The following is a 24,705-nucleotide window of genomic DNA, read 5'->3' on the forward strand; positions in this document are numbered from 1 at the left end:
GAGATAATTACAAAATTTTTCTCTAATGTTATTGCCACTAAAAATCAATTAAAATTTTGCATAATTGCAAAAAAAAAAAAAAAAAAAAGGTAAAACAATAACCATGTATGTAAAATCACTTGCAAAATATCACAATAACAAGTAAATTTGATTTCTAATAATAACATCCATAAGCCTTTCCCCTAAAATTATGTTGATAGAAAAGGTTTGGAAATGGAACATCCTACCAAAATTTGAGAATCCAACTCTATAACTATGTTCGCCTTGACAAATTGAGAAGCCTCTTAAAATTTCATACAAATCAAAGTATAAACTTATTTTTTATCTTAACTCTTGCAAAATTATACATGGAATCCCCTTTCATCTTCCCTTTTTCTTTTTCTTTTTCTTTTTTTTAACTTTTGCAATTAGACATGGAATCTTCTCTCATCTTCCATCTTCTTTTTATCTTACTCTGGAATTAGGCACAAAATCTTTTTTCATCTTCCATCTTTTTTTCTACGTTACTTGAGTTTGAACTTTCCAATCTTATCACACAATAATTAAGGGTTTTCTCTTTCTCAAAACTTTTTATTATTTTTAAAATACATTAAACTTAATTTAATTAAATCCACTATTAACTTTCTTTACTAAGCTATTATCTTAATTCCCTTATAATCTCTTCTTCTCATTGTTGTTGTTTTTCCCTTAGATAAGTTTCATGTTTTCTCCTCAATCTACTAACAAGATCATACTGTATATAAGATTCTTCACTAATCCTTAAAGAGTTTATTCATTTTCTCTTGCAATTAGATTTTTTTTTTTTTTTTAACTCTTGCAATTAGACATGGAATCTTCTCTCATCTTCCATCTTTTTTCCTATGTTACTTGAGTTTGAACTTTCCAATCTTATCACACAATAATTAAGGGTTTTCTCTTTCTCAAAACTTTTTATTATTTTTTAAAATACATTAAACTTAATTTAATTAAATCCACTATTAACTTTCTTTACTAAGCTATTATCTTAATTCCCTTATAATCTCTTCTTCTCATTGTTGTTGTTTTTCCCTTAGATAAGTTTCATGTTTTCTCCTCAATCTACTGACAAGATCATACTCTAGATAAGATTCTTCACTAATCCTTAAAGAGTTTATTCATTTTTTCTTGGTTTTTCATGCATTCTATGGACTCATAATTCACTAATGACGTATATCTTATAAATAAAAATGCCCTAGTGTTCGTCTTTTTTTTTTTTTTGTTACCCAAAATATTTTCTCAAATGTCCCAATAATTATAATGTAACTTGATTTTAATTCCCCATTAGAATCCCTCATCCTTCAAAGTACCTTCAACACTTTCTTTTTGTAAAATCTCTTTTTTTGAAAAAAAAAAAAAAACTGTCATTGATATATTTTAGAAGAAAAAAAATTATGAGGTACAATATAAGCACTTTTTCCAGTTATTATTATTATTATTATCATTATTATTATTGTATTTTATCTATAATATGGTAATTTATTTAAAGTTACAAATTTATTAATATAATCGCCTAACTATGTATTTCTCTAATCTAAAATGTTAGATGTTCTTTAATCAAATGAATATTATTGTTACTTGTATAACAACATATATCTATTTCAAAGAATAATAGTTAATAATACATTTTTTTAATGAATTTAATGATAATTTCATATCCGATAATGATAATTAAAAGCAATAATAATGAGCTTTGACATTGACAACATCTATATAATTTAGGGGATATATGCTTAATTTACATAAGCAAATTGTGAATGAATTATTTAGTGGTCGACCAAATTGCAATGCACTTGATATTTTGATTCGAATAATAATTTTAATATATATTTTAAATGGAATTTAGAAAGAATGTTTAAAATTTATCATATAATGAGGGTTAATTTTGTAAAATAAATTATTTTTAGTCTTTAGTGGTATTTATTATCAAATATTTAAATTAAATTCAATACTTAAAATTAAGATGATACTAAATATTTTTCATTTAGTAATTCAACACTTATAATATGTAATTATTTTCCAACACTAAGGTTATGCTTGGTTCTCGGAAAATATTAAAAAAAAAAAATTATTATGAAAGATTATTTTCTTATGTTTAGTTGTTTTATGAAAAATATCAAAGAAAATTAAATTTAATTAAAATTAATTAAAAAATTATCAAATTTCAAATTATTTAATCTTTATATCAAAGGGTTAAAACATGTGAAACGAGTTTGAAGTAATATATAAAAATATTTTATTGACTTAAAATTTTTTTGTTTATTGGGAGAATTATGTTTTGAGGTAAGATGAATTTCATAATTGGCTCAAGATCCTCATATCCTCATATCCTTTTTATTTGAGCTCATGACCTACTGGTGAAGTGAAAATTGAGTTGAAGGACATCATCTTTCAAAATTCCCTAAAACGCCCTTAGCTATCAAAAAGAAAAAGTCAACCAGCTTCCCCACTTCTCTCTATAAATACCTAAGGAGTTGGAACAATTTATCATTGCTTAGTCAAATGAGTAGTTTTGTCTATTACTATTTTATATCCTTCCTATTAATTATAGGTAATAGAAGGACCTTTCGATAGTTATGAGACCAAATTAGATTAAAAACACAATTTTCCCTTTTTTATATTTTCTTTCGTTTTTTCTTTTCTTTCGTTTTTTCCTTTCTATTTTATTTCCTTCACATTTTTCCTCAAAGAAAACCAAATATAGCCTAAAGCTTTTCAAAACTTAATTTTTAGTTTTATTAAACATTTGTTGAGTCTTAAGTGAATAAGGAATGGTCATAATCATGTGTTGGAAATGCAACGCCAAGTCTTATGACACAACACCTTACAATTGACTATATCATAACAAAATTCACATGTCACGGGTATGAAATAATTCATCTATTTGAATTTTTTTTAATAGAATATTAACAATGTTTTATTTAATTTAATAAATTACAATTTCTTTCAAATTATAATTTTAAAATGTTTAAAAATTAAAAAAATTAAAAATTTTCATACATCTACATTAATGGTTTCCAACAATACAATTGATGGTTAGTCTTCTCTTTTTACCACATCTTTTAATTTGTGAGCACAATTGTTCAAGGTGGGCCTAAGTCTAGAGACCGTGATGCCCCATCCATGGCACTGTCGTCAATCAAGGCACGTAAATTGTACCAATGCCCACGGCAAAGTCCAACCATGTCTTTCGATCGTGTATTCCGCTACGTGTCATTTCGCTGTAGACAGCCAACGTGCCGGCAGCAAGTTAGCCGATTATATACATATTTATATAATCACGTGATTATATATAGGTCAGGCCGAAGGTTTACAAAAAATAATTGTGATTTCATTTTCATACTGTCGATATCCCCTCCAATTCTCTTTTTCTGCCCTCGATATCTGCCCTCGTTAGTCCAATTTTTCTAGGGTTTGCCGGAAAATCCTCTCCAATTTTCCCGAGAAAAATTCTAGGGCGCGCGCAGATATGAGCTTTCAGGATCTCGAATCTGGGCGCCCTTTGGCTCAGTCCCGGCGAGATTACATCAACGCTAAGCAAGATCCGACGCAGGCCGTTGCTTCTGGCATTTTCCAGATCAACACCGCGGTTTCAACTTTTCAGCGACTCGTTAATACGCTTGGAACCCCCAAGGACACGTCAGAGCTACGGGAGAAGTTGTGAGTGTTGTGAGGCTTGGCTTGGTTCGATTGAATTGGTTTAATTGGGTTTTGGTTAATCGGTTTTAATGCGGTTTCTTAATGGCTGCATTTCGGTGCTTCAATAGCTGATTTTTTATTAACATTTCTGAATTCTTTTGTTAATCGTTGGAATATATTTGTTAACTGACCAAGCATTAAGACGTGTATTTTCTGAAGAGGAGAGTCTGTTTGAACTTTAAGTCGTCTCATATCTTATGGTATGAATTGAGTTTGCACTGCGGCCGCCACTCTCACTTCTGATTTCTATGTGTTTGAAATGCTGGTATTTATTAATTTTTTTCTATGAAGCTAATGCTCCATCAATAATACCCATTAGAAATATGTTAGAAAAAAAAATAAAAAAATTCAGAGTCAGTTTAGAAACATTGATTCTGTTAACGACAATGTTACCAGTTTTGTAGGATAGGTTAGGAGAAATGGGGCTCGAGGAAATTGAGATTAGGGCTTAATAAAGGTATGGCTAGTGTGTCAGGTGTGAAAAGGGGTTTTCCGTAGGTTGGATGAATAGTTGGTTGAGTTGGTTTTGTTGAGAACTAAGTGCTACAAGTTATTATCTTAAAAATATAATTAAAATTCGTTTTCCCCTAAGCTTTCTGAAGTCATCATCACTGAAGGGGAGTTGGAATTTCCTCAGTTGAAAGGAGACGACCAACAGTTACGATCTGAAAGGAAAATGGTTCTTTGTTTGTTAGGTAACTGTTCAAGAGTGACCTTAAAAATTTCCCTATGTTAATAAATCAAATTCAGCTTACTTAAATTTGAACAGTCCATCAAAATTTTTGTTTTACCAAGTTTGCATACATCATTTAAAGGTAAAGATGACCAAAACCATAGTTTTAAAAGGCACGCTTAAAGCGTGCTGAGGTCCAAGGTGCAACCACTCCCCAACGGCTTTGCTTGCCAAGACATGTGCCTTGTTGAAGAGGCATGCCTCTTCTACTTTAATTTTCCTTTTTAAACATTTTTATTTTTAAAATTTCTAATGGTATATTGAAATTTATATATATATTTTTGTTAAATGTTTCCTTTAAGAGTTTAGATTCTTAAATTTTTTATTGATTGAATTAGTTTTTAGTTCATATTTGATAAAATCGATATGTGTCATAGGTTTGGTTTCATTTCACTCAAGCATGTACCTTGTGTTGCGTCTTGCACCTCAGCTCTAGGAGACTTTTGCACCCTAAGTAGGCCTTGCACCTTTTAAAACTATGACCAAAACAATAATCTAGAGGAAGGATTGGCTTTGGTACATATATTTTACTAGAGTATTGCAAATTCAACAGAGGTTGCACCTGTCTATGAGGAGGAATGGAGGATGGGATATGAATATTGTCAGCTCATTTGCTTTCATCTTCTCAGGATGATCTATGATTTGGTAGCAAAAAGGGGTATAGCACTGGGTCCACAATGTCTTAAAAAACACTCCCTTGGATAATGGGGATTACTATGAAAAGGAGCTTCTTACATGATTTTATTAGTCAAATCTATTGGTTCCACTTGGAAAGGGACCATTGAGCATAAAACATTAGGCACACTAGTATACACTTAATTCAATTTTGTAGATTGGGGGGGGTCTAGTTGAGGAATGGAGCAGTTTTTTGTATTTTCCCTTGTTATGGCTACGCCTTTTGTGATGCACAACCTGTGTATTTTGGTATATGGCTTTTTTCATTTATATATTTTCTCCTGCTTACTCTATTTTTTTTATAGGCAAAAAGTGAAATATATTAGAAATGCCTAAGTAAAGGTGTATCAATGTATACACCGTGTATAGTGTATACATATAACATCCACATAAGACATCCTGAAAAAGGAAAGGAAACACAAAAATGAACCTCCCTCTCCTTAGATTAAGCTAAACCAATCAACAAAGTCAATCATGGACAAGGAATGATCATCTATGGACACTCTAATCTATTCCTAAAAAGTATTCAAGAAACAGGCTTTGATTTTCTGATTAGACTGTTGCAAATCTTCAACAACCTCCTGCTTATTTCCTTCCACAACAAAGGAGCGGCCCTCCAAATTTTTTTCCCTTTTTTCCCCATGAAAGAGTCGTGTCAACTCAAAAGATTATCTCTTTCTATGGACCACATCACCCAAGCCACACCAAAAAATGGGAAAACCAAATGCCATGGATACTAGCTTTAGGCCAATGGAGAAGTAGATGATCAATCAATTCTTCCTCATTTTTGCACACAAGGCAACAATTAGCCATTACCCATCTGCTCCTGTTAAGCTGACCAATTGTAAAATCCTCTCCCAAGTTGCTTCCCATGCAAAGAAACTCTTTTTTACAGGCATCCATGAGTTCCAAACATTACTTGAGAGGAAACACTCACTCCTTTCTCGAACAAAAATATGGTAGAAAGATTTCACTGAAAACACAACACTGTTGAACTCTTTCCACATCAATTTGTCCTCTTCCTCACTCCTAATTGAGCTCTTCTGTAGGGTCTGCAGAAAAGTCATTACTCCTTCAATTTCCCAATCATGAAAATGCCTCAAGAAGCAGGGCCTCTACCAACCCCTCTCCTCCTTGTTCCCACACCTCTAGTACTCAAGTCTTTATCACAGGCTAGAGAGTATAGAGATGGAAAGGACACTTCCAAAGATGAGTCACCACATCATCTATCTTTCCAAAATTTGACCCTTCTTCTGTTACCAAGAATGAAGTGTGTTCTACTAACAAAGGATTCACCCATTTCTAATAGCCTTCCACACAGCCAACCCATGATCATCCCTCACTGTCTTTGTGCACCATCCCTCTTCTTCTTCCCCAAATTTTTGTGCAGTAACATTTTTCCAAAGGGACTCACTTTCATATGCAAATCTCCTGCACCATTTGCCAAGGAGCGCCTTGTTAAGAGAAGAGAGATTCCTAATACCAAGGCCCCCATTCTTTTTATTTCAGAAAACTATGGACCAATTAACCAGAGGAAGCTTTTTCACTGATCCAGCCCAACCCCAAAAGGAAGTTCCTCTGGGTCTGCTTCAATCTTAGACTCACCTTTTTAGGGATTAAGAACAAAGACATAAAAAAGATAGGAAGACTTGACAATCCACTTTCTGTTGCTTATCAGAAAAAAATAAAAAATAAAAAAAATCAGTAATTAAGAACACCAAATTAACTAATAAAGATACAAAATGAACAATTCTAATATCTTGCTTAATAGCAATTTTTTTCGGTTGGAGTTTTTATAGGGTCACATAGGTCAAGTGGTAATAGTAGGCCTGAATCTATGTTAAGTTCAGGGCTTGGGTTTGATGAATTGATGAGAAATTATCCTTAGTGATTGTTGTAAGAGACTCAAAGCAACTTATTAAAAGTTTAGAATCTCATGGATGAACATCTTCCAGCTTGAGCAATGCTTCTCTGAATTTATTAGGATTTTGGAGACTAGATATATAAGATTAATGAATTTTATGGTATAGTATATGTATAACTCGCCTTAGCAGGTTTATATCAACTTGTCAGGTTTTAAGTTTCTTATCTTAGAAAAGGATGCTTATGTAGGACTGAATCAAACCCATCCAAATGAGGCTCAGTTAGTGCTGATAGGGAGTTGTAAGTGCTATTTTTCCTTTTTCTTTTTCATTCAAAATTATCCAGTGTGTGATAAGTTAAAGGAGAGACAAAGTCTCTATGGGAATCCATCTTATAAATTAGGTTAATGACATAAAAATATAGTTGAATGGTCGCCCATCTAAAATTAAAAAAAAAAAAAAAAAAGGTTTAACTATCATATATTCATGTGTGTCTGTTTTATTTATTTTGTGTGTTTGTTTGGTATTCCTAGTTTGAAATTGGTTGTCTGGTTGGGTTGGTTTACCTAATGTATGAGCACAAAACCGACCTGGCCCTTGATTGGTCCTCCTTTTCCTAACTTAAAAGCAAATATCCATGCATGTTTAACTGGGAAAAATCAACCAATGCTAGGATGGATCAGTAAATTTCTTGGCATGTGCTAACCCATATAGGTAACATCACACCCTCTTTGAAAGCTGCACAGCTTGCCCTTTCCCTTTTGTAGTTTTGTATTTTATGCTTTTTACTTTTGAATGCTTGGATGATCCACTAGAAAGCTGAGCTTAATGTCACAGGATGCTTCAAATGACCCTCCCTATGGGCTTATATAGAGCCCAGGAAGCTTCTGGAGACTCCTAGAGCCATCTACACTAAGCCATTAGTGGGAAGAGTATGGAAGGTTCTAGAGATGTCTAGAGAAGTCCACACATCTCTACACTATGGTGGAAGGCATGAGAGGAGTCCAGGGCTTTCTAGAGAATTCTAGAGATTTCTTGTATATTCTTGTACATAAGGTTGTACATAGATTAGTGTAGGGAGTTCTAGAATATTCTTGATTTGTAAGGAACCCTCCAAGGTTCTAGAGAGTTCCATTGGTGCCTATAAATAGGTGAGACCCTCATTTGGCCAAGACACCACCCAAATCACTTCCTAACCAAGAAAGTGAGCTTCCAAGCATTGTAAAACTTCCTTTGAAAGCAATAAAGCTTCCATTCTTTAAGAGTCGCCTACTACGCCTTCTCAAGCTTATGAGTCTTGAGCATCTTAGCCTAGCAAGCTAAGCGTTGGGAGTAAGGCTGACTTAGCAAGATCAAATGTCTTGACTTGTCTAAGTGCCGCACGAGCTTAAGAAACGATTAAGTCCGTGACATTAAACTCTCTTTCCGGTGTGCTCTAGTTTGTTTTGTATGTAAGCGGAAGACCTTAACAAAAACAGAGACCTAATTCTTGTTCATAACTTCTTGATGTGGGACACCGCACTCAATCTCTATTGGTGGGTCAAGGTCTAGGATGAGCTTATGATTCTGGCATTCTGTAGTTCTTGAAGATGGAAGCCAATTATTAAGGTTTAAGGCTAATTTTTGGAGGTTAATAGAGGTTAGGCTTTTGGGGGGGAAAAAAAGTTGCTGGAATTTCTGGACAATGAATAATTTAGGGCCTTTGGCGTTTGGGTGATGGTCTAATGATAGAAATAAGTTTTGGAAGACTAGTTGTAAAATGTGTGAAGGTTTTCTGTAGCATAGATACAACCCAATTGATCAATGCAAGATATAGAGTTTAACATGCAATTTATATAAAATTTGTAAATTTTTTCTCTTTGATAGACCGTATAAAGTTTGTAAATTTGTACCCATAAAAAAATGACTAAATATGATGACATTTTTCTTGTATCACTGTTCAATATTTGGGCTCAACCATTATAATACACAATGTATAAATGGTCATCCACATAGCAATACTATTACACCTAATAGATCTGAAATTCCTAGTTCCAAGCATAAAAAAAAATTCCAATCATAATTAATAACAAATATGTGAAGCTTTGATTTCTATGCAAAGTAATTATTAGGAAGGGTCCTATAAGTAATTTCAGCAAGCAATTTGGGAAAAATCAATGCAGAAAAAAAGGTGCCTAAGTGTACCTCATGAAACTCCTAAATGATACCCATGCTGGCAGCCTAACAGTGTCAAAGATAGGGAGAGATTGTTTGCTTGTCACACAGAGAGAGTGTGTCTGTTGTGTTGATGAGAAAGGATAAAATAGTTGGGGTTTGTATTGTTTACTTTTCCAGCCCCTAACTTCTTTGATTGAGAGAGAGTTCTGCCCATTGGGTTTCTTCGTCTTCTTCTTCAAGAAAGAGAAATAAAAATAGTGATAAAAGAGTGAGATGATACGGAAATATTTATTTATTTTTTAAAGAAGACTTGACACAAAAGAGAGCGATCGAGGGTAGAGAGACCCAAGACAAAGAACAGTCATTTTCTCTATAGGGAACCATGAGTTCCTTTTGAATGAGAGAAACCTATGATTTTTGCAATCTACTTAGAGCCATTCAAAGGCTCAAATCATGTGAATTTCTTTTAAATGAGAACCATCTATGGCTTTCTATGACACACAACTATTATGAATTTTATCTCTAACAAAAGCAGAAGATTAAAGAAGCCACACCTAATGTGTGCCTTGGCCGCATGTGGTACTTGATTAGAAGCATAGCCTGATCCAGTGCCAAGTGCCTCCTGTCCTTGTGCATTTTTTAGCACTTGAGTGTGCCTTTCACTATAGTGATTTTTGGTTGAAGTATGGGATGCTTTTGTAGTGGCCAGCAGATCCTTTTTGTGGTTTCGTTGCAAATCAGTCTATCAGACATAATTGGGTGATTTGCAAATCTTATCTTGAGAAGCTTGTGACCATGTAACATTTGGGAGCTTCTTTGTTGTGTATATGGGAGGATGTGTTTTGGGAATAAATGGGTGGGCAGGGTTAGTAATAATTGTTAAGGGGTGTTGACTAGGTTGTTTCATAGATCAAGAGGATTAGTCAAGGTGATCCATTGCCTACTTTCATGATTGTGATGGGAGGGTTTTAGTGGGATATTGATGGTTTAGGGTGGGTTTGAAGGGCCTTAGGGCGGATTTGTTTTTCATATTCCATGTGCTGAGGCAAGTCAATTGACATTTGTTATTGTATCCGTATTTGTTCTGAATCATTGTCAGGTTTGAGGGTTAACATGGAGAAAAATGAGTTATTTCCTGTGGGTAGGGAAGAGGAGGATGTTGATGGGTTGGCTTCTGAGTTCTACTGTAAGTTGGGCTCAGTGCCATCAATGTGATTAGGTCTTCCATTGGGAGCTTTCTTTAAAGCAAAATCAATTTGGGATCTGATTGTGGAGAGACTGGAAAAATGTCTTATCTATTTGTAAATGTGATATCTGTCTAAAGGAGTTGGAATCACCTAAATTCTGAGTTACAGCTAGTACTCTTAAATATTCCATGTTTACTTTGTGTGCTTTAGGTTAGTTTCAAGGAAGATTGTGAAGCTGCAAAGGGATTCATTTGGGGTGGGCTTGGGAGAGAGAGGAAGGCTTACGTAGGAAGCTTAAAGGTGCTTTGTGGGCCAAAAGCAAGGGTTGGGCTGGGAGCCAGGAATATGGAGATAGATAAAGCATTCTTGGGAAAATGCTAACAGAAGTTTGCTGACAAGGATAGTAGCCTGAAGAGAGTCATGCTTATTGAGTGTCTGGTAGAAACCAGGAATTGGGTTATTGAGGAGGCAAGAGGGGCATTCAGATGGGGTAGTGTAGGGCAATTAGGAGAGGCTGGGGTCAGTTTAGTGCTCTTGTAAATATATACTTTATTACCTTTTATTTGCATTTCTTTTTGAACAATTTCAACAAGAAGATTGCATGATAATTTTTTTTTTTTTTTTAACCTCTTGTGATTCTCATATTAGTTCTACTGATCTGGCAGGCACAAGACGAGGCTACATATTGGGCAGTTAGTCAAGGATACATCTGCTAAACTTAAGCAAGCTAGCGAAACAGATCATCGTGCAGAAGTTAGTGTAAGTTTGCTTTCATGATACGATACTATTGATTTTGCAAGAATTTCTCTCTCCCTTTCTTACTATTTGTTTGTACTCAGCAATTGTGGCAAACTTATCAATTCCATCCAAGAGGCATCTATGGTACCGACTTTAGTTTCAAAAACAACATGATTGTCTATGGAGATTTTTTTGCATAAACCATTTTTTAATAAGAGTTTCTGCTGAAGTTTTCTGGAGCAAATATTTTCAACTTTTGGATATGTTAGAAAAAGGAAACAGAAGAGGATGCTTCCAGTGCTGTGATCTTTTTTGAGGGGTGTAATTGCCTTGAACATTCTCCATCTAACTGCAGGCCAGCAAGAAGATTGCAGATGCTAAACTGGCAAAAGATTTTCAAGCAGTTTTAAAAGAGTTTCAGAAGGCTCAACGGCTGGCAGCAGAAAGGGAAACGGCATATACTCCTTTTGTTCCCCAGTCAGTTCTTCCTTCCAGGTAATTATTGTAAGTCTTATTTGTAGTTAGTTTTTGTGCACAACATATTAGCTGTCAATTTTAATCACCAAATGTTGAGTCTTACAAAATCTGCCTGATTCTTTCAATGCAGTGATATCATTTTAGTGGTTCTGAGTGCATTATACTTGTCTACAATTTCAAACTTGCATTTCTGTCTTGTGCTCATATTATTGGTTTGATCTGCAGCTATACGGCAAGTGAGATAGATGTAGGTCCAGATAAGAGTCCTGAACAGCGTGCTCTTCTTGTGGAATCTAGAAGGTGAATTCATATTGTTCTGTGATGTTTACTCCACTCATGGATTGGTACCCTTTTCTTTTTTTGGTGTTCTTAATTTTATTTTTTTTTTAAAGCGACTGTTGTTTACAAAAGTTTATTAGGATATATCAGGAAATATTTTTAGGAAGGGACTGCATACTACAACTACTTCATACACCAATAAGGGTGTTAAGAACTTCTGGTTAAATTTTTTTTCATTAGTTTTCTGACCAGCAAGGTTTTTATTCCAGATCTGTCAGCATGGATTTTTTAATTGCCAAAAACCATTTGTTATCTCTTCTGATCAAAAAAAAAAAAAAAAAAAAAAAAACAGAAAAAACCATTTGTTATCTCATATATAGGTCCATGCTTGCTATCTATATGGTGATGCTTCTATTGAGATATGCATGTTAAAGTTGATGATGTGTAAGCTCCCAGTTGGATAATAACATGGTCTCCCTTCTTCTATAAGACATCTTACAATTAGAATCAGTGATGTGAAACTAAAAAACTAAGGGCTAAACAAGAAGCCCATATATCGAAGACTTTGCCATCAACTGGCAATCCTCTCTCCTTGGTCTAACCCCATCAAAAAGTGATCTTACTTTTACAATATGATCAGGAAAATCTTGCTGGGTCTCATGTTAATAGGAAGGATCTCCATTATATTAGGTTTCATTCTTTCGGCCTGCATTTTGTCTCTAGTGCCAGACAGTATGTGGAGCTATAGATTAGATAATTTTCCAAAATTTAATCAAATTCTTAAAAACTCCATAGGGAAAAAGGTGAAAACTGGCGGACACCTCAAAACGGCTAGAATTAGAATGAAACTCAAAAGTGGGACCACTACCCTCCCTTTTCTGAAGATACATTAATTTGTGTTTACTAATGGAGTGTCAAAATTCTGAACAAAACCTCAATTTGATGGTTTTGATTTCATTGTAGAACAGGGGTGAATGGGCCTACCCTTGACTAGGGCCTGCCTTACATCTTATCCATTTGAACAAAACTGGGCACATGCCCTACATTATATCATTTCTAGGCATTAAGAATAGGTTCTTCTAATATGCTCTCTCCCCTAAACTATTAGATGATTTGTGCTGCAGACAGGAGGTCTTGTTGTTGGACAATGAGATTGTCTTCAATGAGGCTATCATTGAAGAAAGGGAGCAGGGAATACAAGAAATCCAGCACCAAATTGGCGAGGTGAATGAGATTTTCAAAGATCTTGCTGTGCTGGTCCATGAGCAAGGAGTTATGATTGGTAACTCATCTGACTGTCTTGTCTAGAGTTCGCTATTCCCTTTCTGATTCAGGCTGCTGACTCTCATTTCAATTTCTCTTTTCAGATGATATTGGCTCCAACATTGATGGTGCCCAGGCTGCAACAGCACAGGCAAAATCCCAACTTGCAAAAGCATCAAAGACCCAACGATCAAATTCATCTCTGGTAATCTTGAACTCTTTAATTCTTTTTCTTAAAAAGCATAACTTCACAACAGGAGGCACTTTTTAACTGCAGGTCATTTCTGTGGTAGGACCAGTTAAATGGTCCTGTAATAGACTCATGCTAAAAATTGAAAACCACATGAATATATTAAGAAATACAAGGTGGATGATTAATGGGGTGAATTTGATCTCTCAGAAAGACTGGTGCCTACTCTTTTAGGTCAACATGCAATGATTCAGTTGGCTTAGTTTATCAATTAAGAGACTCGTGTTTAACAGAGATAAATCTGCCATCTTCATCTATCATCTCCAACCTTTATATTTCCACTAAAATAAATGAATCCTGACATATCATTTCCTTTTCCTGCAGACCTGCTTGCTGTTGGTGATATTTGGGATCATCCTCCTCATTGTGATCATCGTAATTGCAGCTTAATCAGAAAATTCTCAGAGTCCAATCATAGAGCAGACCTGTAATCTGCTTGGCAACAAGGTGTGGTCTCTTTGTTAATTTCTTTGGTTTTGATGTTTTACGAGACATGCATGATGAGGGACTGAAACTTGGCTTCAATTTCAAGGGAGTATATAGTGTTGGTATCTGGTTGTTTTTATTTGAGGGGGGTTGGGTGGGGTGGGGTGGGGTGGTTGTGAGTTGTGGTTGATATCTGTTCTCATCTTACTGTAAGTTGCTGTTTTGAGGGTATATGGGTCTGGTTGTGTAATGTTTCTTTTATTTTTATTAATAAAAAATTATAATTCTTTGTGTTTCATTGCTACCATTTGAATATGTTCCCTTGGGGTATGAGGTATGCGGCGGATTCATTGTTCTAGATGATGCCAGTAGGGTTAGTGTCTGGAAATAGACGTCTAATAGAAATGGATTGGGTGAATTACTTGGAACAATAGATTTTTATTTATTATTATAACTATTTGGATGTTCTCCAGATAGTTAAGAATCCTCTTAAAGAAATGTGGTAAATCATTTTATTCGACAATAAAAAAGGAACCCAAGTAGCTTTAATTTTTTATGTTATTTAAGAGGCGGGGGTCGAAAATTGGGAACAATGATATCATTAAGAAGACCCCATGGCCTTATGGACGGTGGCTTTGTCCATTTATAGAAGCATCACCGTTCTACATTTGCTGCAACGGACACATATTGGCGGGATCAAGTTGACACCTTCACGCCACGCGTCCTTCCATCGAACTTCCCAAGGGCTCGTATTGAAACCTTTTCAACTCTTTATTTTCATTATTTACATTCATACATTAAATTTTGTGAAATGTTTTAAAAAATACCATTAGCCAGTTCACCCCATTTATTGTGAAGAACAAGACAAGAAGGAAAGGAAATTTCCCTGAAAGATCGTTTAGCAAAATAATAAGCCAAAATTCCACCTCAAAGCGTATAGATTTTTTTTTTTCAAGACTCTTAAATCATGTGGCCCTTACATTAGCTGTAATCAAGATCTAATTTTTAAGCTAAATCAAAACATCTAATGTGTTTTCTTGAACATTTTTATTTTTCTTTTAAAAAAAAATACAAGTTTCATAATTATGTAAGAAGAATGATGATTTTTTTTATTTACATTTTCTAATTTTAAATTGATACATCATGTTTTTGTATAGAGTTTGAGGAAGAAGAAATATCTAATTTTTTGTTTGATAGTCTAAAAGAATTAGAAAATGATATAAAATGCTTAATCATCTTTAGCTCTTTATAATTAAATAATTTTAAAAAATCATATAATTTTATATTTTTTCCCATTTTTTCTTTTGTACAATGTTTTATCTTAATTTTTATATCTATTTTTTCTTTTAATGCATAAAGTGGATGATATTAATACCTGTTCGATGTCGATGAGGTATAAAAAGTATCTCTAATGTTATTACTTTGTCATAAAATACAAGTATAACCAAAATATATTATATTTATATAATAAAGATAGTAACATTACAATACAACAAAACCTAGAGAAAATTTTGAACTTCTTTTATGAAACTCATAATTTTATACTATCATCTTATATTTCCTAACATACTTATATTATAAAACATCTTCATTACTATTTGTTAGTATTCCTTAACATAATTTCTATTTGTTATTTAGAGAAAATATTTTCACTAAAAATACTTAAAAAAAGAAACACTATCATCTTGAAATTCTCACAAACCATCCAAGTCTCCACCTCTAAACCTGCGGAAATAATTATCAAATATCAATGCTAACAAATCCTTGCAATCCACCAAAGTCAAATTAAATATAAGAATGAATGCAAAGAGAAAAATGCTGTCTAGTGCAGAGAATGAGAGGTACCTTGATTTCATGAGAGCAGAAAGAATTGGGGGCTAGCTTACAAGATTAGGAAGAGCACCACTATGACTGATAATCTCATGACTGAGGGGTCAACAGCCAAAAGAACAGCCATTTGTGACTATATCTTAATTTCCTTGTAGCCTTTCAAGTGTCAAGTCATTTTCAAACTCCTGGGTGTTTAATGTCAACCCCTTGATTCCATATCTTCTAATAACAATTCTAACAAGCTGAGAGATTAAGCTATTTCCAATTTGGGAGACTTGTGCAATCTATGGATGAATAATCTTTGTAGCATTAGGAATCCCATCCTCACTTTCAAGGCCTAATGTTATGAAAATACAACTATTAAATGCAAAGAAAGCAGATGATAGAAGGAAAATAAAATAATTTCACCCACAGGACATTTTCTTCCATTAGAGCAGTGTTTTCAAGGTACATGCAAAGTTATCAGGGCCCAGAAAAGGTTTAATGAATTAAGATTGTTTTAGGTTTTTGCACAATTTGGTACTTGAATAATACACAGATGTCAGCACAATTGAAAGAGTCGACAATATGGCTGAGATGAAAGTAACAATAGACACTGCTCTGGCATGAGCCTTAATTCCAGAAGGTACTCTCCACACTACAGTGCCATTCCCTAGTGCAACACCTTTATCTTTTAACATCAATAAACAGCTCTGATTATGTGACTTTGCTTCAATGCTGCAGCGCATGAATAAGTCTGGTGCACCTAGTTCAATATTTGAATAGCCACTCTCTTCCAAGGGCTGCAGCACAAGAGAGAAATATTAGATAGTGCCTTCCAAGATTGCCTTGTAACTGTTAGGTCATCATAAAAACAACTATCCACATTCCCTATACACAATAGACTGTAAAATAAGGTCCAGACAAAACCACCTGACAAACTTCATTTGTTATATGAGTTTGCATCTTTACTAATCATTTCTTTATTTTTCTTTCTCATATTTTTTAGACTAACTAGGCAGATGACAAAATGTACATATAGAATCTGAATTGGAAAGATACATAGGACAAGCAAAGCAGAGAAAGATGTTTAGGTAAGCCAAAAATGAGTGGGAAGACTACGAAAGGTGGAACTAGAAGGAGGAAGCATACAAGCAATTCAAGGATTATCAATAAGATAAAGAGTATCCTAACTGTATCACTGGGAAAATGCCAATTAGAGATTGCCTCAGCAATGATAAATAACCCTTTCCATGGACCCCTATATTCAATTGCAGACTAGGAATTTTTTTGGGAAACAGGAATGTAAGAGTACAAAGAGAAAATAAGAAGGAATTACAAATATAATGTTATCAAGTTGTTTTGCAGAATTTTTGTTTTATAATTGAAGCTATTTTTACTTTAAATAAAGTTACTTTATGTAACTTATAGCTTTAGATCCCTCAAGTGATCTCTAAACCTAAAGGTCGTGATTTTTCTTAATTTGTTTCAAGCCATAAAGAAATGGCATAACTTATTATCATTCAGTTTGTAATATTTAATTCAGAGGTTCTCCAGCAATTAGTAGTGTTCATGGGACAAACTAGCAGTTTTCTTACAATAAGTAAGGGTTTGAATAAATTTTGAAAATTTCACAGGGTCAAACAAATTAGCAAAATGATGTGAGTCTTGAGCAGGGGTGTAAATTAGACTGATGGAAGGCGGGGCCCACATGGTATTAGTGAAAATTCTATAGAGGCTACTTCATTAAGTTCACTTATGGTTACAATTATTTACATGGATTATATAAATACCTGAAAATTTAGGAGGTTGGGGACGAGAGCAGGGGCATGACCTGTCTAACTCTACCATTGCCATCCATTCTCTCTAATATTACATTTGGGTTGTCAATTTCCAAAATAAGTTTCTGTAACAACCCTAAAGGCTAACCACATAGAATCATCAATGGGGACAATCTCAGGTCCATATCAATTCAATTTTCATTCAGATGACACAAGAAACGAGTTTAGGAAAAGAAGAATTGTTAATTAAAGTGCACCTTATGTTTTTGATATTTGGGAATAAAATTGATCCAGCACTCGACACATATACCCAGATCCATGTAATTCAGATAATTAAAGATGCGAAAATAGTAAGTGCTGAACTCTTTAAATACTGGGCAGATGTCTTGTGGAATATTAATCAAATTTCAGGGAAAAAAAACCACTGTCTATTTTTATTTTCACTTTCTGTGATCTCCTTTTCACTTACTGGATAACGTATATGCATTGGAAGATCTATGTTGATTTCCAAACCATCCTTGTGTCTTGAAAAAGTGTTGAGATCGACATCCATGTGAACCTCAACAAGGGACCGGTTGGAATGAACAGATGGCAATTCCAAATTTGTGTCTCCAAAAACAGCTGCATCCATAAATACTGCACATGTGGTTTGACTCAAAAATCTTGGAAAGGGAGAAGAGTGCTCAGATGTGTTGCTTGAATGATACAGAAATTATTTTACCTCCACGCTGAAGAAGATGTTGTAGCTCAAATGGGTCAGCAAAGATTCCATAGGGTAGTTTTTCAATTATTATGGCCTCACAGAAGTGTATTGGTAACTCAGCTATTAACTCCGACTGGATATTAAATCTGAAGGATGAAGAAAGGTGACGATGAGAACCATCACCAATCAGAGAGCGTTGTTGAACTGACAGTCTCAGCACAAGATTCAGATTATCCAGTAGCAGTTCACAAGAGCCAGGAAAAAGTTCATGTGATATGAAATCTAGGAAATCTGAATCAAGCAAGCTATCATATTTATCAAAATATGATTTTGTAATATGTTTCTGAAAATAAGGTGGGATGTTTAAACTTTGGTTGGTGGAGCCAACATTTGAGGTACACCCGCCCACCTGAAAATTAAGAAATGAGGATAGAGGATAGTCAACAAGTTTATCAAACAAAAGGCGCTAATTGAGGCAAAATTTTTGTGAAATGGGACTTCTACATAATGCAAGATGCTTTTTTTCCTCAAAGATAGGAGAAAGTGAAAAGAAAAAATAGTTCTATGGGATCCCAAGATCACAAGGAAATTCCCCCATTGTTGCCCTATTCTTAGCATTAAAGGAAGAGACTAATAAGTATCACAGGTAATGATAATCAGACAACTATCATTCTTGATAGTAATAGTGATAAAAATCTAGTTCCAAAGAAGGTTGTTGAAAGTCTGAAATTTTCCATTAAAAAGCATCTTAATTTTTACAAACTTGCATGATTTCAAAAAGGGAACAAGGTATTGGTTACCATTGCTTCGTTAAATAGGGTGAAGATGCTAGATGCATGCCATGCCCTTGAAAATGCTTATCGCATTGTATACTGGAAAGGTCAAGGTTTTATAACAAAAATATGGTCCACCATACTAAAGCCAATATGTATTCAATCTGAAGGGATTAAAAGAAGTAAACCTTGCAGCCCCAGAAGAAAGGACTTTCTATTACCTCTAAAACAAACAAACTAATGGGTTTTGGATTGCTCAAAGGTTTGCAGTTAAGAGTGGGGCAAGAAGCCTGCAAACTGAAATTCTTATGCTGCAATGAACTAAGAAGATGTTCCATGCTCTCATGAAACTACAACTAATAAAACCAGAAGTTTGATGCATATCAAAACAGTTCATGACCACATAGTGAATGTTAGAAAGTGGTAATCCTAGCATGAATTCTAGAGAATTTAACCTCATCCATACTTCAGCCATAATTTCTTAAAATAATACAAGAATTTAAAAAATGGGTTCTGGTATGGTTTCAGTAAGCTTTCTAACAATTCAAAAGAAAATAAAATTTCCTAAGATTGACAGACTATTAATCAAGTTCAATTCATATCAATCGAACACGCATACTGGGTAAAAATATCAGATGTGCAGTGAAAGCATAGACCAACTCAAAGAATGGACAAAATTCTAGACATAGATGGTTGGCAGAAACTTTTGCAATACCAGATAAATAGTTGGATAGAAGCCCAGAGCTTTGACAACAAAAATTCATCATAAAAAATAATTAAAAAAAATGCAAATACAAGAATTGTGTTTAACCAACCTCACATGAAACGAAAGAACTACTCATGCAAAAACCAAAACCAACAAGGAATATCAGCTGGATCCCTAAAATCCGACAAATGTGCACTTGGACATGTTGCCAGCTTTCCATATGGTAGCTGAAACCAAGAAAAGAAAGTAAGAATGAGACAATAACTGCAGCAATATATATATATATATTGAAGAAGAAGACCGAAGTAAGTGCTTGCAAGAAATTAATGTGGACGGGTTTTATGCCTACACTCAATTAATTTGGGCGCTCATAGGGCTTGTTTGGTAGTCAAAAAACATAAAGAGAATAGAAAAAGAGAAGAAAATTTGATCCTCTTTTGTAAACAGAAAATAAAATTTGGAAATTACCCAGTGTTGCATGTTTCTAAAGGCAGAAGAACATAGAAACATTAAGTATAAATACAAATCGTAGAAAGTGATATCTTCAAAGGATTCATGCATTAACCTCAGCCAGAGTACAGTTGTCTCCATGATCCATTAAACTCTCAAAAAATTAAAATCAAGAGTTTCATAAAACAATCAAAGTGCAAATAACTGGAATGGGAAAAACATCACAAAACAATCAAAGAGCAATCAAAGGCGAGGCACACTTCCAATGCGCCTTCAACGCGCCGGAGCTTGAGGCGTAAGCCTTCTAGGTGTTTCTATGATTGAGATGGCTAGAAATAAATAAATTTAAAAGAAAAAATGATGTCTCGTAACCCAAAACAGCTCGTGGAGAGCAAAATCAAAGGAGAGAAAAAAAAAATGCAACCCTAACTCTGACCTTATTGTCGATGGTGACATCTCAGGCTTCTCAACACCATCGGCGGCAGCTCACTCCGGCCTAGGTAGCTTCGACATTTTCACTTTGCTCTGGAGAGATCTCCACTGGTGCTCCTCGGTTATTCCCTCCGTTCTCCCCACCTCTAATTCATTTTCCCCTGTTCTTCTTCAAACATTCCCCACCGACCTCTCTCCTTTTCTATTTTTTATTTTTCTCATATGAAATTAAATAATTGATTTTTCATATAGAAAAAAAAATTAGTTAATTGATTTTATTTTATTTTTTGAAATTCTTTAATTATAATTGCAAAAAATTATACAATGATTATGCCTTTACTTGTGGTAAGGTTCTTCATTTATTTATTTATTTATTTTTTTATACATTTTAAATTATTTTTAAATATTATTAATTATAAAAATAAGGGTATGGAAAGGATACCTTCAATGTTTTGGCCTACGCCTTGCCTCACATTTAGAGATGACAAGGTAGGTTTCTGGACAGGTCTCTCTCCTCATAATCTATCTTATTTATTCAAAATAATTATCGTCTCCACGCTAATAAGAAAATTAAATGGGTTGGGTTGAGTAACAATGCAAATTTCACATACTCGTCACCTTGTCCCTTTTAAATTTTTTATTTTTTGAAAACATAATTTAAAAAAAAATTATTACATTGAAAAATAAAAATATTTTATAAATAATTAAAATATTATAATTTTTATAACTTATTATATGAGAAATAAAAAGTCTCAATTAAATTATTTTTTAAAATTATTTTTATATATAATTTGAATTGGACAGACAAAGTAATGCTAGAACCCACACTAGGTTTTAAAAAAAAAAAACTCAAATAAACTATCAACACATTTATTTTAATCCTAAACTCATTAGGGGTGAGTACTTGAAAAAACCTTGTTCCATAGTTGTTCTTGCTCACCTTGCTAACGAGCACATGCTTAAACCTTTTTTTTTTTTTTTCAAAAGCTTCGATCTTGACTAAAAGCACTTGTGAGAAACAATATTTTTACTTTCTTATACCTTCCTTCAACCCAAATGAAAAATAAGAATTTTTGCATTAGAGAAATGCAAAGACAATAAAAAATTTAACATTTCATCCTTGATCCCTTTCCTTGTTTATGTTGAAATTTATATAGATGAATGAAAATTATGATTTCTTTTTTCTTGAAAGACATGTTATCTCTAAACAAGAGACACAACTTGTTTTAAAGGATGTGTCTTGTATTTAAGACACAACCTCTTTCAGATGATGTGTTTGGTGTCTTAAAATACAATCCTTCAAAAGATGTGTATAGTATTTTAAAGACACATCTCTTCTAAAGGTCACCATCAAATCTATAAATAAGGACTTCCATGACATTTTTATTCATGCATCCATTCTTTCCACTCTTTCTCCTTTCTTGTCATTCAAGTCATTTTTAGTTTTAAGTTTAATCATTTCTATTTTTTGCCATTTGATATACAGGAGAGTACAAAGCACCAAGTAATTCCTTGTTTCCTGTGATTTGAAGTGTTACTATCACAAAAAATTTATTGTTGTATCTGAAAAATGATTGTCAATAAACCGTAAGCACCTAAGCGGGATAAATTCGTCTGAAGGACATAAAGTCAAATTGTAGCTTCAATCAACTATATTTGTGAGTTCTAATTTTCTATTTACTTCATTTTATTTATATATTTATTATATACACTTAGTACTCATATATTCAATTATTTGGATAATAATTGCTCATTAACTTACCCAATGACAATGACTTACATAAGATTTTTTTTTCTTGTTTTGGTATAAAAATCATAATGGTTTTTAAGGTAAATTAAAATTAAAACTTTAACTTTATAAGAATCATTTTTTCCTAAAAAAGTTTCTTCAAACATTACATAGATTTTCGTACAAGTCAACTTACAAGAAGTAATTTTTTTCTATACCTTTCTAAAATCAATTTGTAAACCCCAAAATTTGTCGTGAACTCTTTTCATTTTATTTTATTTATTTTTATTATCATTATTATTTATTTTATTTTTATTTTTATTTTATTTATTTTAGGAATTTTGGTTAATGTATATTAGGCAAATTCCTTTTGACTTTTAATCCAATTTTTATTGGAGAATTAAATCTTGGCCTTCCTTTTTGCTTCAATCCCCACCGTTCATCTAATAAAAACCCTAAAGACCACACATTCCTTCACCCAGTTGTCCATCATATATCTCCTTTTTTCTTTTCCATTTCCTCTTGGTTTCTTCTATTTCCATTCTTCTTTTTTTTTCCTTGGGAAAGTTGGGCTTTAGGCTTCCCATCCCAACATAATAGCATTTTCAAAACCCAACAATGGGAAATATGACAATTAGCTTTTAATATGAAAATTTTTATCATTTTTGTGCACTCTGAGCCAACTCCATCTTCTATGCCCAAATTGCCCCTCCGTTTCTCCAGCTCAACATCCCAACCTCCATATCACCCTCTCTCATTTGGAAACTTTCTCTCATCTATCTTCACTCTCGAAAACCCAAAATCTCTCATTTCAATTCAGAAACCAAATCCAAAACTCCAAGACGATGTCAAAATGCGTCTTTCGGCTCATCTAGGAGCCATGGGAGTCTAAGAGAATCCGAAAAAAAATGAAATGGAGCTTGGGTGGAGAGAGTGGGTACCCAAAAACCGAAACCCTAACCTCCAAATGTGTTATAGACTTGCAAATCCGTGTCCAAGATAGCTCTATTAGCAAGAAATATCATCAAACATCTTTCCTAGACCATTAAATCGGCAAAGCCCTTGAAGAATCAGAGAAAATAGTGTAGAAAATGAAGCACATGAGACTCTTAAAGTATTGGGTCCTGACGAACCGATTGACCGGTCCTCGACCAATGACTATACCTTAGGTACTACCTTAATAACCCTTAGGTACAACCTTAACCTACCTTAGGTACTACCTTAACTGACCTTAGGTACTACCTTAGTTAAACTTAGGTATTACCTGTGTGAAGCCTCAAAACTTCATTTATGGATATTACTTACTTCATTTGTGACCTTTAGAGCATGTCATTTTGTGATTAATTAGTGTGATTAGTTGGTTCAACTTTGGTATTTTGGTGATTGTACCTTAGGTACTACCTTAATTGCCTTAAAGTACTACCTTAATCTACCTTAGATACTACCTTAACCGACCTTAGGTACTACCTAAGTAAAACTTGGGTACTACCTATTTGAAGTCTCGAAACTTTATTTGTGGATATTACTTACTTCATTTGTGACCCTTAGAGTATGTCATTATATGATTAATTAGTGTGGTCAATTGGTCCATCTTTGGTATTTTGGTGATTGTACCTTAGGTACTACCTTAATCTACCTTAAGTACTACCTTAACCGACCTTAGGTACTAATTAAGTAAAACTTGGGTACTACCTATCTAAAGCCTCAGAACTTCATTTGTGAATATTACTTACTTCATTCTCGATCGAACCTCGACTGGGAAGGGGTAACCAGTCAATCGGTTTTATGTTTAAAACTGAAAAAGACACCAACTCGCTCCTAGATAGTTGAATGAGCTTAACTAAAGTAGTACCTAAGGTCGGTTAAGGTAGTACCTAAGGAGATTAAGGTAGTACCTTAAGGCTATTAAGATAGTACCTAAGGTACAGTCACCAAAATACCAAAGATGAATAAATTGACCACACTAATTAATCACATAATGACGTGTTTTAAGGGTCACAAATGAAGTAAGTAATATCCACAAATAAAGTTCCCAGACTTCAGATATATAGTACCCAAGTTTTACTTAGGTAGTACCTAAGGTCGGTAAAGGTAGTACCTAAAGTAGATTAAGGTAGTACCTTAAGGCTATTAAGGTAGTACTTAAGGTACAATCACCAAAATATAAAAAATGAACCAATTGACTACACTAATTAATCACATTATGACGTGCTCTAAGGGTCACAAATGAAGTAAGTAATATCCACAAATAAAGTTCTGAGACTTCAAATAGACAGTACCCAAGTTTTACTTAGGTAGTACCTAAGGTCGGTTAAAGTAGTACCTAAGGTAGATTAAGGTAGTACCTTAAGTAGAGTCACCAAAATACCAAAATTGAACCAACTAATCACACTAATTAATCACAAAATGGCATGCTCTAAAGGTCACAAATGAAGTAAGTAATATCCATAAATGAAGTTCTGAGGTTTCACATAGGTAATACCTAAGTTTAACTAAGGTAGTACCTAAAGTAGATTAAGGTCGTACCTAAGGGCTATTAAGGTAGTACCTATGAGTCTCCT

The 24,705-nt window shown here is 33.9% G+C and overlaps 2 protein-coding genes across 3 annotated transcripts; one reads left to right on the top strand and one right to left on the bottom strand.

Annotated features, from left to right (window-relative positions):
- Positions 1-3,341: 3,341 nt before the first annotated feature.
- Positions 3,342-13,893, top strand: LOC117932322 (syntaxin-22-like). The gene is made up of 7 exons (XM_034853525.1): positions 3,342-3,675; positions 10,994-11,087; positions 11,422-11,561; positions 11,769-11,843; positions 12,947-13,104; positions 13,190-13,290; positions 13,660-13,893. The coding sequence occupies exons 1-7, from the start codon at positions 3,485-3,487 to the stop codon at positions 13,723-13,725; spliced, it is 825 nt and encodes a 274-aa protein (XP_034709416.1). The 5' UTR covers positions 3,342-3,484; the 3' UTR covers positions 13,726-13,893.
- Positions 13,894-15,976: 2,083 nt separating this feature from the next.
- Positions 15,977-20,593, bottom strand: LOC117932309 (phosphatidylinositol-glycan biosynthesis class X protein). 2 transcript variants are annotated; one of them, XM_034853512.1, is made up of 5 exons: positions 20,420-20,593; positions 19,643-19,760; positions 18,073-18,463; positions 17,821-17,972; positions 15,977-16,373 (listed from the first exon to the last, which is right to left on the bottom strand). In XM_034853512.1, exons 1-5 carry the CDS (start codon positions 20,437-20,439, stop codon positions 16,080-16,082), a joined length of 975 nt encoding a protein of 324 aa, XP_034709403.1. In that variant the 5' UTR covers positions 20,440-20,593; the 3' UTR covers positions 15,977-16,079. The 2 variants fall into 2 exon arrangements, with proteins under 2 accessions (XP_034709403.1, XP_034709395.1); XM_034853504.1 differs by having other exon boundaries at positions 17,821-17,987.
- Between the last annotated feature and the right edge of the window lie 4,112 nt (positions 20,594-24,705).

Source organism: Vitis riparia, chromosome 2, assembly GCF_004353265.1.
Source record: "Vitis riparia cultivar Riparia Gloire de Montpellier isolate 1030 chromosome 2, EGFV_Vit.rip_1.0, whole genome shotgun sequence".
Lineage (NCBI taxonomy): Eukaryota > Viridiplantae > Streptophyta > Magnoliopsida > Vitales > Vitaceae > Vitis > Vitis riparia.